Genomic DNA, 14,615 nt, shown 5'->3' with positions numbered 1-14,615 from the left:
ACTCGTGCATCTAAGGGAATAATCCGGATGTGCTCAGTAGTGAAGTATATTCCCAATAAACATCCTAAATAAAAGTTTCCAGACTAAAGTTCACCCCCAATGTACACATCCATAAACGCGGTTGATTCAGCGAGGTGATCAAAGCGGCGCTCCCGTTCAGCAGAGTCTCAGTGGGAGGTTTAGAAAACAGTCAACTGTCTGCATAATCTGCCCAGATGCAGCCCATTTTTCTTTTCTTCTGCTTCTCTTTTTGGTTTAAAAAAAAAAAAAACAACCTGTCATTGGCAATGATGGGGAGAAGGCAGGGTTTCATTTCAGCACGGACCAAGTCGCAGGAGAAAGCGTTGTGGCCTCTTTGAATCAGTCTGTTTGTTCTCTTGGCTCATCTTGCACCACGCTTGCCTGGAAGTGGGTGTTAGTTTGACACATGGAAAGTGTCTGGTGCGCCCCAACTGCACCCCAACTGTACTAAACACCAGGGGTGTCATTAGGCCTAAAAAAATATATAAAAAAAAATCAAATTATTTAGGGGGAGCTTAAGGACATTTTGAAGTCCCCCTAAATAATTTGATATTTTTTATTGATTTTTTTTAAATCAGTAAAAAATATATAATCAATATAATATCAATAGAAAAAAATCAAAAGAGTATTATTTTTCAAATAATTTGATATTTTTTATAGGTTTTTTTCAAATCAGTAAAAAATATACAATTATTTGATTTTTTTTTCAAAAGAATAAAAAATATAAAATTATTTAGGGGGGCTTCAAAATATCCTTAAGCCCCCCCCCAAATAATTTTATATTTTTATTGTTTTTTTTTCTTTTTAGGCCTAATTGATATTTTTTATTGATTTTTTTTTTCAAATCAGTAAAAAATATCAAATTATTTAGGGGGGCTTCAAAATGTCCTTAATAATTTTATTCATTCATTCATTTTCTACCGCTTTTTCCTCATTTTTTAAAAATAACAAAAAATATCAAATTATTTAGGGGGCTTTAAAATGTTGTTAAGCCCTCCTAAATAATTTGATATTTTTTATTGATTTTTTTAATCAATATAAAATATCAAATTGATTTTTTTGTATCAAATTGATTTTTTAATTTATTTTTTTGAATCAATAAAAAATATCAAATTATTTAGGGGGGCTTCAAAATGTCCTTAAGCCCCCCCTAAATAATTTGATATTTTTTATTGATTAGTAAAAAAATAATTTTTACAAAAAAAAATCTCTGACAAATTTCATATAATTCGGCAATAGCAGGCTAATAAGCAAGCCAATAAGCAGCTAATACTAGCCAACTACTACTAGTAGTAGTACTAGTAGTAGTAATAATCAGAAGAATAATGATGATAGTAATACCGTACCATCCGGACTAAAAGTCACACTTTTTTACACACTTATGTATGTTTTTTTCTACCTAATTATGCATTTTTGGCCTTGTGCGATTTATACTCCAGTGCGACTTATGTATGTTTTTTTATACATAATTATGCATTTGGGCCCAATATACGTAGTACTCATAGTGGCAGTAAAACCCGTGAATATGAAACCTTAACTAACCCAATGTTCAATTGATAAATATAGAAGATGGAAATGCCTTCAGAAACATGGTGTTCAACGCCGGCATGGTAATTAAGTTTAGAATCATATGATTATGCAAATATGATATGCTTTTGGCAGCATCTTAGCTTGCTGTGTCATGTCTCAACTCTTTCTCTCTGTTATGTAAGAAGTGAATTTCAAGGCTGAATGTCTGCTTCGGTGTGTTTAAAGCACTGTGACAATATGGCGTGTGTGGTTTTTTTTTTCAAATTTTTCAAATCAGTAAAAAATATAAAATTATTTTAAAATGTCCTTAATAATTTTATATTTTTTATTGATTTTTAAAAAATCAGTAAAAAATATCAAATTATTTAGGGCATTTTAAAATGTCGTTTAAGCCCTTCTAAATAATTTTATATATTTTTTATTGATTTTTTTTAAATATCAAATAGATTTTTTTGTAAATATCAAATAGATTTCTTTGAATATCAAACTGATGTTTTTAATATATTTTTTTAATCAATAAAAAATATCAAATTATTTAGGGGGGGACTTAGGGGGGGGACTTAAGGACATTTTGAAGCCCCTCTAAATAATTTAATATTTTGTATTGATTTTTAAAAAATCAATTAAAAATCAATTTGATATTCAAAAAAATCAATTTGATATTTTTTATTAATTTGATTAATTTGAAAAAAATGTACAAAAAAATCTCTGACAAATTTCATATAATAATATAATAATATAAAAAGCAGACTAATAAGCAAGCCAATAGCCTGGTTGGGTGTGTTTAAAGCACTGTGACAATATGACGTGTGTTTTTTTTTTCAAATCAGTAAAAAATATCAAATTATTTAGAGGGGCTTCAAAATGTCCTTAATAATTTTGTATTTTTTATTGATTTTTAAAAAATCTGTAAAAAAAAAATCTAATTATTTAGGGCATTTTAAAATGTTTTTAAGCCCTTCGAAATAATTTTATATTTTTTTATCGATTTTTTAAAAATGAATAAAAAATATCAAATTATTTTTTTTAAATATAATTTTTTTTTTAAAATTGATTTTTAAAAAATCAATAAAAAATATAAAAAATTTTATGGGGGACTTAAGGGGAGGGGACTTAAGGACATTTTGAAGCCCCCCTAAATAATGTGATATTTTTATTGATTTTTAAAAAATCAATAAAAAAAATTTATTCTATATTAAAAAAAATCAATTTGATATTTTTTTATTAATTTGATTAACTAAAAAAATTTACAAAATTTCCGACAAATTTCATATAATAATATAATAATATACAAAGCAGACTAATAAGCAAGCCAATAGCCTGGTTCGGTGTGTTTAAAGCACTGTGACAATATGGCGTGTGTTTTTTTTTTCAAATCAGTAAAAAATATCAAATTATTTTAATTATTTTAATTATTAATTATTCCTAAATCCCTCACACTGTACACAAAACAGGCCGCCAAGTGGTTAGCGCGCAGGAGTTTGCATGCGTGGGGTTTTTTCCGGGTACTCCGGTTTTCCTCTACTCTACTCTACGTAGAAGTTCACAAATAAATAAATAAATAAATGTTTTCACCTCCCCCTCATTACAATCGGTGTACCCCTGGGGGTCCCCGTACCCCACTTTGGGAACCTAGACAATATAGTAAAAATACTTTCATCATTGTAATGTATTTTAGCGATACAGCCAAGAAGCTATTTTGTTTTAACCTTACAGTCAGCCTTCACGGGAAGACAAAACAAAGCCAGGTGCAGGGGGGGAGGCTCCGCTATGAAGGAAAGGGGGGCGCGGGGTGGGGGGGGTGGGGGTTTAAGAAGAGAAGTGCAATTCCAACCATTCCAATTAGCAGGGTGCATGAAAAAGTGATACTTTTGCACAGCAGCTTCCATCAAATCAGCCGCCCCCCCCCCCCCTCCGGCTCAGCAGGGGAAAAAAAAAAAAAAAGTCAAAATGGGATGGCTTCTTTTATCAAGCGCTCCATGACACTTAGTTAAGACTCCTTTGCCTCCATCATGCCGCTGATACGTGCCACTTTGAGGTGAAGTCTTACTGTCTGACGTGAGACTAAAAGTTGAAAAAAAAAAAACTGGGAGCGAGCAAGAAACAATAAGTTTTAGTTTAGATTGTGTCATCTAAGTTGGCTTTTTTTGTAGAAGTTGGGAAACGGAAGGGGGGGTACTTTCGCGTCTCTGTCTTTTTTTTATTTTCTTTCATTTTTTTTTTGCAATGGAAAGCACATGTTTCCAGTGTCTCTATGGGAGTATTATTTTCAGATCGAAATTACACAATGAAGTCAGGGTTGGCAATGCAGCCGACGAGCTGACGAAAACTATTCCAGGATTCTTCATCAGTGGAACGTCAACACTTAAGTATGATTGTATGCTAATGAATGATTATACAGTATCTGAGGCATTATTTATGCTCTGAGTTCAGAAAAACTGTACTGTGTGCAGGTGCAGTTCTTCGAAACACGTGATCGCGATTCATTAGTCGATTTTTGGGAATTTGTCGGTCGATTACAAGGATATTAGAAAAAAAGAAAGTACCCCCTCCGCTTCCAGAGTGTGGCCAACAGGCACGCATTTTGTACACCGTACACGCCCGCACCCCTCGACATTCTCCATATGCATTGCTAGCACTCGGTAAATGCGAAGCTACCTATCCGGAAGTCCTCTGGAGCGCTTGGCAGTGTGACCAATCACAGCCCAGTGCCCAGTTACCCATGCCGGAAGTTGGGTACACCTGTGCTCATGAACTTGGATATTTTTAGTCAGTCCTCCACGTTCCGAACTTTCTTTAGTATCATCCATTTCAGGCAATCCATCAGCCAATCAGAGTGCTGTCAACTTCAAAATATTTAACACATAAGTGTCCCCCCCCCCCCGTTTTCCTCCAGGCACGCAAACCACGACCCCCAGTCAGATTCCCAACAAAATTTTTGACATCATGAGTCAATTGTTTATCTACTTAGTATGTGACCAGATTAAAGTATGCATTGCTAGCATTCGGTAAATGCTAAGCTACCTATCCGGAAGTCCTCTGGAGCGCTTGGCAGTGTGACCAATCACAGCCCAGTGGGCGTGTCTGAAGGAATAAACTAAACTAAACAGACCATTTGGGTCGGTAGAAGGAAATCCATTGATACACTGCACACAAAAAGGTGCCGAATCTGGAAGATCTAGAAACCTTTATGTGTGGGTTATCTTTCCACAAATCAAAATGGGCCATAATCGGTCCCCTTTCTCCCCCCCCCCAGCCAACTGCATTCAGAGAATGAGGCGGACACCGCCCCTGGACGAACTCCAACCGCCGCCCTACCAGGATGAGAACGGTTCCCCGCGGATGTCTTGCACGCTCTCAGACCTGGGCGATGCCAAGTGTGATCTCTCCCAGACCAGCGGCAGCCCCCACCTTTCCTTCCACAAATGCACGAGTGACGGAAGCGACGGCCACGAGACCGAGAGTTATCTCAACAAGGGCTATGAGGAGGACGTGCCCAGTGACAGTACCGCTGTCCTCAGCCCAGAGGTAAATTCTGTGTACAAAGTACTTCTTCAGGGATTTTTTAGGGACAGGAATTGGGTGCACAAGTTTCAATCTATGCTAGCTTTTCTGTTAGCTATGCTAACTTTTTTTTTTTTTTACTTTTTTCGGGGTACTCCGGTTTCCTCCCCCATTCCAAAAACATGCTAGGTTAATTAGCCACTCCAAATTGTCCATAGGTATGAATGTGAGTGTGAATGGTTGTTTGTCTATATGTGCCCTGTGATTGGCTGGCCACCAGTCCAGGGTGTACCCCGCCTCTCGCCCCAAGAAGACATCTGGGATAGGCTCCAGCACCCCCTGCGACCCTTGTGAGGATAATCGGCCGAAAACGAATGAATAAATAATAGATATCAAGGCTACACGGTGGTCGAGTGGTTAGCACGCCGGCCTCACAGCCAGGAGACCCGAGTTCGATTCCACTCTCGGCCATCTCTGTGTTTCCTCCCACATTCCAAAAAACATGCTAGGTTAATTAGCGACTCCAAATTGTCCATAGGTATGAATGTGAGTGTGAATGGTTGTTTGTCTATATGTGCCCTGTGATTGGCTGGCCACCAGTCCAGGGTGTACAAGACGGCTGGGATAGGCTCCAGCACCCCCGCGACCCTCGTGAGGAAAAAGGGGTAGAAAATGAATGAATGAATGAAAAACTAATAGTTAGTACGCAGGCCTCACAGCAAGGAGACCCAAGTTCAATTCCACCCTCAACCATCTCTGTGTGGATTTTGCATGTTCGTGGGTTTTCTCCGGGTACTCCGGTTTCCTCCCCCATTCCAAAAACATGCTAGGTTAATTAGCGACTCCAAATTGTCCATGGGTATGAATGTGAGTGTGAATGGTTGTTTGTCTATATGTGCCCTGGGATTGGCTGGCCACCGGTCCAGGGTGTACCCCGCCTCTCACCCGAAGAAGACAGCGTGACGTGACGTGAAGTGACGTGACATAACATAACATAACATAACATAACATAACATAACATAACATAACATAACATAACATAACATAACATAAGGTAACGTAACATAATGTAGCGTAGCGTAGCGTAGTGTAGCCTGACGTGACGTGACGTGACGTAACATGACATAACAACATAACATAAGGTAACGTAACATAATGTAGCGTAGCGTAGTGTAGCCTCACGTGGACGTGACGTGACGTAACATGACGTAACATAACATAACATAACATAACATAAGGTAACGTAACATAATGTAGCGTAGCGTAGCGTAGCGTAGTGTAGCCTGACGTGGACGTGGACGTGACGTGACGTAACATGACGTAACATAACATAACATAACATAAGGTAACGTAACATAATGTAGCGTAGCGTAGCGTAGCGTAGCATAGTGTAGCCTGACGTGGACGTGACGTGACGTAACATGACGTAACATAACATAACATAACATAACATAAGACAACATAACATAACATAACATAACATAACATAAGGTAACGTAACATAATGTAGCGTAGCGTAGTGTAGCCTGACGTGACGTGACGTAACAACATAATACATAACATAACATAACATAACATAACATAACATAACATAACATAACATAACATAACATAACATAAACAACTCCTCGTTGTTTGTTTAGGAGATGTCAGCCCGTGGTTCAGCAGCGCAGCTCCTCAAAGGCTACGAACCAGATCCAGTTGCCAAGTACGGCACCCTGGATGTCGTGTTTGACTACGATCCGGAGGAGCAGCAGCTGGCGGTGACCATCATGGCGGTTACAGACCTCCCCATGCTAAAGCACACCGGCAACATCTCCTGGCAGGTCCACCTGGTGCTGCTGCCCACCAAAAAGCAGAGAGCAAAGACGGGCATCCAAAGAGGCCCCTGCCCTCTTTTCACAGAGACCTTTCACTTCTGCCACATGGAGTCCGAGATGATCGGCAACTACGCCATTAGATTTCGTCTTTACAGCATGCAGAGGATGAAGAAGGAAAAAGTGCTTGGAGAAAACGTGTTTTATCTCACCAAGCTCAATCTTCAGGGGAAAATGTCCGTGCCAGTCATATTGGACCCATGCTGCACCTATCCGGTAAGTATTTTGCATAAGCATATGCTCCCTTCAGGTGTGGGGGTCTAGCTCCCCTAACGATGCCTTATTTATCTCAAAGAACGTGATCACAACAGTGATATGTGGACTCCTTCAGAGTCAAATTTAAGCATATGCTCCCTTCAGGTGTGTGTGTGGGGGGGGTACTGTCTAGCTCCCCTAACGATGCCTTATTAATTTCAAAGAACATGATTATAACAGTGGTGTGTGGACTCCATCAGAGTCAAATTTAAGCATATGCCCCCTTCTGGTGTGTGTGTGGGGCGGTACTGTCTAGCCCCCCTAGCGATGCCTTATTAATTTCCAATAACGTGATCATAACAATAGTGTGTGGACTCCTTCAGAGTCAAATTTAAGCATATGCTCCCTTCTGGTGTGGGGGAGGGTAGGGGTACTGTCTAGCTCCCCTAACGATGCCTTAATAATTTCAAAGAACGTGATCACAACAGTGGTGTGTGGACTCCTTCAGAGTCAAATTTAAGCATATGTTCCTTCCTGGTGTGGGGGGTACTGTCTAGCTCCCATAACGATGCCTTATTAATTTCCAAGAACATGATTATAACAGTGGTGTGTGGACTCCTTCAGAGTCAAATTTAAGCCTATGCTCCCTTCAGGTGTGGGGGGTACTGTCTAGCTCCCCTAACGATGCCTTATTTATTTCAAAGAACATGATCACAACAGTGGTGTGTGGACTCCTTCAGAGTCAAATTTAAGCATATATTCCTTCCTGGTGTGGGGGGTACTGTCTAGTTCCCCTAACAATGCCTTATTGATTTCAAAGAATGTGATCACAACAGTGGTTTGTGGACTCCTTCAGAGTCAAATTTAAGCATATGTTCCTTCCTGGTGTGGGGGGGTACTGTCTCGCTCCACTAACGATGCCTTATTAATTTCCAAGAACATGATCAGAACAATAGTGTGTGGACTCCTTCAGAGTCAAATTTAAGCATATGCTCCCTTCAGGTGTGGGGGGGGGGTACTGTCTAGCCCGCCTAACGATGCCTTATTCATTTCAAAGAATGTGATAACAACAGTGGTGTGTGGACTCCTTCAGAGTCAAATTTAAGCATATGCTCCCTTCTGTTGTGGGGGGGGTACTGTCTAGCTCCCCTAACGATGCCTTATTAATTTCAAAGAACGTGATCATAACACTGGTGTGTGGAGTCCTTCAGAGTCAAATTTAAGCATATGTTCCCTTCAGGTGTGGGGGGTACTGTCTAGCTCCCCTAACGATGCCTTGTTAATTTCAAAGAACGTGATCACAACAGTAGTGTGTGGACTCCTTCAGAGTCAAATTTAAGCATATGCTCCTTTCTGGTGTGGGGGGTACTGTCTTGCCCCCCTAATGATACCTTATTAATTTCAAAGAACGTGATCATAACAATGGTGTGTGGACTCCTTCAGAGTCAAATTTAAGCATATGTTCCCTTCTGGTGTGGGGGGTACTGTCTAGCTCCCCTAACAATGCCTTATTAATAGTCTCTCTGTAATCATATTGACAGAAATACTGACAAACATATCAGTAATCAATACTTTCACACATGCAGGGTGCGGAATCCCAGATCAGTCTGTCAGATTTGACGTGCAGTGAAAGCGCCTTGTCGTTTCCGTCAGTGAGTCAGACCTCCACACCTGAGATCCTGGTGGGTCTGGTGTACAACGCCACAACGGGACGTCTGTCAGTAGAGGTCATTAAAGGCATCCATTTTAAGAACCTCGCTGCCAATAAGCCACCCAGTAAGTATTGAATAATGTTTTTTTTTTCCCCATTTCATGCTTGAAGGTCGGTCATGGAAATGACAAAAAACTGCAATATAGCGTTATCATATCATTAAAAGAAGATTAAAGACACCTTTTTAATCAGGCTTTTAACTCATATTTTTAAACTTTTTATCTTTTTAGCGCTATTTTATGCTTTTAGTCTTTAGCTTTTAACTCCAGTATTTCCTCAGGGGGGGGGGGGGTCCTCCACACTTGGGGGGCTGTGTCGGGTCTGCTGAGGGGGTGCCATGCTTGGGTCCCTTCGACTCGGCCAGCTGGGGGTTCCTCCCTTTGATGTGGGGGTCCGCCCATCTGTCGGAGTCGGGGGGGCCCGGGTGCTGGTACCCCGATGGCACGGCCTGCGGCTCCTCCCTAATTGTTTTTCCTTTTATTTGTGGTAATTCTGTAAAGCGCTTTGTTTTGCAAGTGCTCTACAAATAAAGTTGATTTGATTTGATATAAAAATGTGAACTATAAAAACTACTAAGCTTCATTTTCTTTTTTGCACCTTTTGAATGAATATGCTGCACATTGCTTCAGTCTGGTTTGGTCAGTTTTCCCGAATTTCAGTTTTAAGGCATCTAAGCAGCAAGTTGGAATATAAAGAGCCTCTCTGGGTCCCCGATTTCTTCCCTTGCATCTTCTCTCGTGTCTTTGCCTGTCATCCTACTTCCTATTTGACATCTTGGTCCGCTGTTTTTTCTTACTGCTGCCCAACCCTTGTTGTCAGACGGGCTGTTCTGTTGCCTAAAACACTTGATAGGTGGACAGGTTTATATTATCAGAGGTGAGTGTCGATCCCCCTGCTGTGCCTGCTGTGTCACTCTCATCAACGCTTGTCCTCGTCGTGGTCACGCTTCTGCTGGAGCCTAAGTATGGAGGACCAAAACTGCCAAAATAATAAATAAATAAATAAATAAAAGTGAAAATAAAAACAAAAATGAAAAAAAAAATCCAAAAATTAAATACACAAAAATAAATATAAATGGAAATAAAAACAAAAATATATACATAAATAAATAAATAAAAGCAAAAATAAATACAAAAATAAAAAACAAGATTCAAAAATTATAAATAAATACAAAAATAAATGTAGAAATAAATACAAAAATAAATATATAAATAGAATTACATATCAATAAATAAATAAAAGCACTCTGCTCTCATATGTATTTATTTCATGCAGCAGACAATGTCAGCTTGAAATGCAGAAGGAAAAACTATTCAAATGAGGGGGCGGTCCTAAGTGTGTCTTGGGTTGAACTCTTCGCCTATTGGTTGATCGACATGTGAGTGCGAAAAAGCTCCGTCGGGGAGGAGAGAGATCAGGCTCCAATAAGGCTTCCACCCGGAAAAGCCGGTAATCCGGGGAAGCATTATCCGAAATATCTGCTAGCAAACGGAGATCCCTGGAGATTGCGGCCATATTTACCGCCATTGAGAGTGGTGTGGTGACTTCCTCTTGCTGTGGCTGTTTGCAGGCATGCATAGTCGATTTTCGCACTCACATGTCGATCAACCAATAGGCGAAGAGTTCAACCCAAGACACACTTAGGACCGCCCCCTCATTGAATAGTTTTTCCTTCTGCATTTCAAGCTGACATTGTCTGCAGCATGAAATAAATACATATGAGAGCAGAGTGCTTTTTTTTATTTATTGATATGTAATTCTATTTATATATTTATTTTTGTATTTATTTCTACATTTATTTTTGTATTTATTTTTAATTTTTTAACCTTGTTTTTTTATTTTTGTATTTATTTATGTATATATTTTTTTATTTTTGTTTTTATTTCCATTTATATTTATTTTTGTGTATTTAATTTTTTGATTTTTTTTTTTCATTTTTGTTTTTATTTTCACTTTTATTTATGTATTTATTTATTATTTTGGCAGTTTTGGTCCTCCATACCTAAGTGTCACTTTCACTGTTTACATTCATTTACCTTCATGGATGCAGTCCGTTAAGCGTAAGAACCAATGAACGGAAGAACTAACGTGACTCAAATGTTGCATATTTGATCCGTTCATGTTAACACACTCATCCATGAAGACAAACGGCTCGTTATGAATATTGATGCTTTGCTCGCATGTCGCCATCTGACCTACTTCACCGACTTTCCCCATGCGTGTCCTCATGATGCCTGAAAAGCTTTTTGTTTGTGCGACACGTTTAAAGTCCGTCCAACTTGCTCGAGGGGTGATGGCTTAACTCTGCTTTGGCATGCCTTGGCTGGGGTTTCAATGTGTGTGTTGTGTCGTGTCTGCAGCACATAAAACATAAACTAAAATATCATGTATATGATGGATGGATACTTTATTCATCTACAAGGGAAATCCACATTCACAGTATATGCAGAAAAAGGGGAGTTATTCATTCCCAGCTGTCTTCGGGTGAGAGGCGGGGTACACCCTGGACTTGGTCGCCAGCCAATCACAGGGCACATATAGACAAACAACCATTCACACTCACATTCATACCTATGGACAATTTGGAGTGGCTAATTAACCTAGCATGTTTTTGGAATGTGGGAGGAAACCAGAGTACCCGGAGAAAACCCACGCATGCACGGGGTGGAATCGAAGCCGGGTCTTGACGATAATTATTCTCTTATGCCCTGTGATTGGCTGGTGACCGGTCCAAGAGTAATTATAGTCATACATGCGGAAAACAAAGCGAGATAAATATATATATGACAAATGAAATGGATAAATGAGCATAATGTTGGTTACAAACTTTTTTTGGTGTCATGAGCACTGTATTATGATGCATTATTATTATTATAGCTATTATTTTAATTTTATTTTTAATTTTAATTTTACAACTTAAACTCAAACTTAAATTATTATATTATTATTGCCATTATTTTTAATTTATTTTTAATTATTTTTTAATTTTAATTTTAATTTTAATTTTAATTTTAATTTTAATTTTAATTTTAATTTTAATTTTAATTTTAATTTTAATTTTAATTTTAATTTTAATTTTAATTTTAATTTTAATTTTAATTTTAAACTTAAACTTAAACTTAAACTTAAACTTAAACTTAAATTATTATATTATTATTGCCATTATTTTTTTATTTGTTTAATTTTAATTTTAATTTTAATTTTAATTTTAATTTTAATTTTAATTTTAATTTTAATTTTAATTTTAATTTTAATTTTAATTTTAATTTTAATTTTAATTTTAATTTTAATTTTAATTTTAATTTTAATTTTAATTTTAATTTTAATTAACACCTTAAACTCAAAGTTAAACTTAAATTATTATATTATTATTGCAATTATATTTTAATTTTAATTTTAATTTTAATTTTAATTTTAATTTTAATTTTAATTTTAATTTTAATTTTAATTTTAATTTTAATTTTAATTTTAATTTTAATTTTAATTTTAATTTTAATTTTAATTTTAATTTTAATTTTAATTTTAATTTTAAAACTTTAATTTTAATTTTAAAACTTTAATTTTAATTTTAATTTTTCGTATTAAGATTATCTTTTTAAAGCAAAATGGCCCACGTTTTTAAGAGTTTAATATTTCTGTATTTCATACTGTATTTCCTCGTATCAACAACTTCAACGAATGATGCACGTATTGGTGATACCGTACGTTCTTGAAAGGTATCGTGATGTTTTGTCGTCCTTCTAAATGCAGGAAATAGTCACATCTGGTGATACAGGAAAAAAAAAGATCTTTGTGCAAAATCCTGGTGTAGGCCTTGATTGACTTTGTGTCTCTTACAAAGGCGAAGCATCCTGATGAATGATGCAGAGCAATTTCAAATTCCTTTTTTTTTTTTTTTAATGGTTTCAAAACAGTATCGAGCCGGCGTGTCAAGTTAATCATCAGTCGAAGCCCCTCTCATTCAGTAACAATACCAAAGAGCTTTACATCACTGCGACTGACCACTTAAGACATGCACGGCTCTTCAGAGCCCATTCAGCAGCCGTCAAAAAAGAAATCAAGGCTATTTTTTTTTCTTCCACGGTGCTTTTATGTCAAAGATGTGAATGTGATTCAAGGCTGTGAGCAAAGGCGTTGGAAGGCAGCTGGCACTCAACGGCATGAAAGCCGCAGCGGTTCGTTCCGTCGACTCCCTCTTGGATGGGGAACGCAATACACGGTATTATTATGGAAGTAAAATTGTACAGGGGGGGTGGAATGCTCTTAGAGACCCATTGTGATGGTTTTATTCACTCTCAATGCGGATGTGTAGCTTGGGTTGGGAATGTTATTTGTTTTATTTATAAACATTTAGCTGACTAAGCGTTATTGTAGCATGGATTAGAAATTAGCTTGGATATGATATAAAGTATGCTACAACCAGATGTTTGCATATTTACCGTCCTGGCCAGTCCAGGCCACCAAATTCTGCAGCAACTAAAATCATGAAAAAAAAAATTAAGCATCAGTTTATAATCCATCACAAACTTGAGGCTAATTTCCTCTCAAATTACTTTCCAGACACCCAATCCATGAAAACGGAACCCCCAACAGTGTAAGAAAGCTTTGGTTTGTGTCAGTGATAATATTTAGCTTTGGGTGTTGTTTTGTCCTACTGTGTTTAGCGGGTCAGTAAACGCACCACAGTGCACCCGTTGAATCGGTTGAGCTATTTATGACTTCTCTCTGACACTTTCTTGAGCCTCTTTTAACATTTTCCCCGGGTTTGATGCTGTTCGTGAATGCATAAAGGTGAGGTTCTGGTTCCATTATGAGAGCTGTGCGGTCGTTTTTGGAACCTTTTCGCTAAGTGACGCTCCTTTGTTCATTGGTGATAATGTTAGCATTCAAGCTAACTGTAGGACCATTGTTCTAATAAGCGTCATATTTACTTAATTTACTTGTTGATTTATGTATGTAATGTACCTTTGGCTCATTATTATTATTATTATTTATATAATATGAGCTACGTTATTTTACTTGTAATTTATTTGCGTATTTGTATTGTTGTTACGTCTCGGCTTTGGCATTGTGACGCAACAGGTGCGCGTGGAAAGGGAAAAGCAAAGTAGACGGACAAAACACCGGGCAAACAGGAAACGTTACCAAAATAAGAGCATAAAACAGGAACTAAAGGCATAGAAGCGGAAAATAACTATAAATTAAGGATAGTGACAATTGTATGTATGTTGTTACAGTACCACAGCATAGAGCCTTAATAAATCCACAAAACATAGAACAACCTGCCATGTTCTTTGACTTGAACACACCTTTATACCTTACGACGGGAATCCTTTCAAACAGAATCGCTAAATAAAAGGAATAACATTTTAATGAACTCTCAAGAAGATGCAACAATGTACATTTACATCGCCGCTTGTTGCTAGGCAGAGTCTGGAGGGCCAATTAATATCCATATCAATATGACATATGCCCGACGAGGTTCTCTCAGTTTTTTGCGCTTGCTTGAACACAACAGGAAGTCAGACAGACGCACTAAAGAAACCAAAAACTGCACTTAAGTCGCACAAGAGGCACAAAGAGATGATTATGATGATGCAACTCTACGATAAAAGCCGAAAAAATGACCACAAGGTGTCAGGAAGTGCATTTTATAAGAACTCTGCCTCCATTTCTCCCCATTGAAATACAAAATGGGGAAAATTTAAAGAGTTAATTTGTAAAAAAAAAATATATATATGTATTTTTTCATGTACAACAACCATTTTTTTGTTTAT

General features: G+C 37.5%; 1 protein-coding gene across 3 annotated transcripts in view; it reads left to right on the top strand.

The window, feature by feature from the left end:
• The window catches only part of LOC131140022 (synaptotagmin-14-like), a 44,127-nt gene that overhangs the window by 27,176 nt on the left and 2,336 nt on the right, over positions 1-14,615 (top strand). The window contains exons 12-15 of one of the 3 annotated variants that reach the window (XM_058090071.1): positions 4,808-5,079; positions 6,699-7,148; positions 8,714-8,903; positions 9,658-9,714. In XM_058090071.1, the coding sequence (XP_057946054.1) occupies positions 4,808-5,079; positions 6,699-7,148; positions 8,714-8,903; positions 9,658-9,714 (969 nt within the window). Of the gene's footprint in view, positions 1-4,807; positions 5,080-6,698; positions 7,149-8,713; positions 8,904-9,636; positions 9,715-14,615 lie in introns of all 3 variants that reach the window. The other 2 variants (XM_058090070.1, XM_058090072.1) reach the window with 2 other exon arrangements.

This window comes from Doryrhamphus excisus, chromosome 13 (genome assembly GCF_030265055.1).
Source record: "Doryrhamphus excisus isolate RoL2022-K1 chromosome 13, RoL_Dexc_1.0, whole genome shotgun sequence".
NCBI classification, from domain to species: domain Eukaryota; kingdom Metazoa; phylum Chordata; class Actinopteri; order Syngnathiformes; family Syngnathidae; genus Doryrhamphus; species Doryrhamphus excisus.
This window is presented reverse-complemented; position numbering and strand designations above follow the sequence as displayed.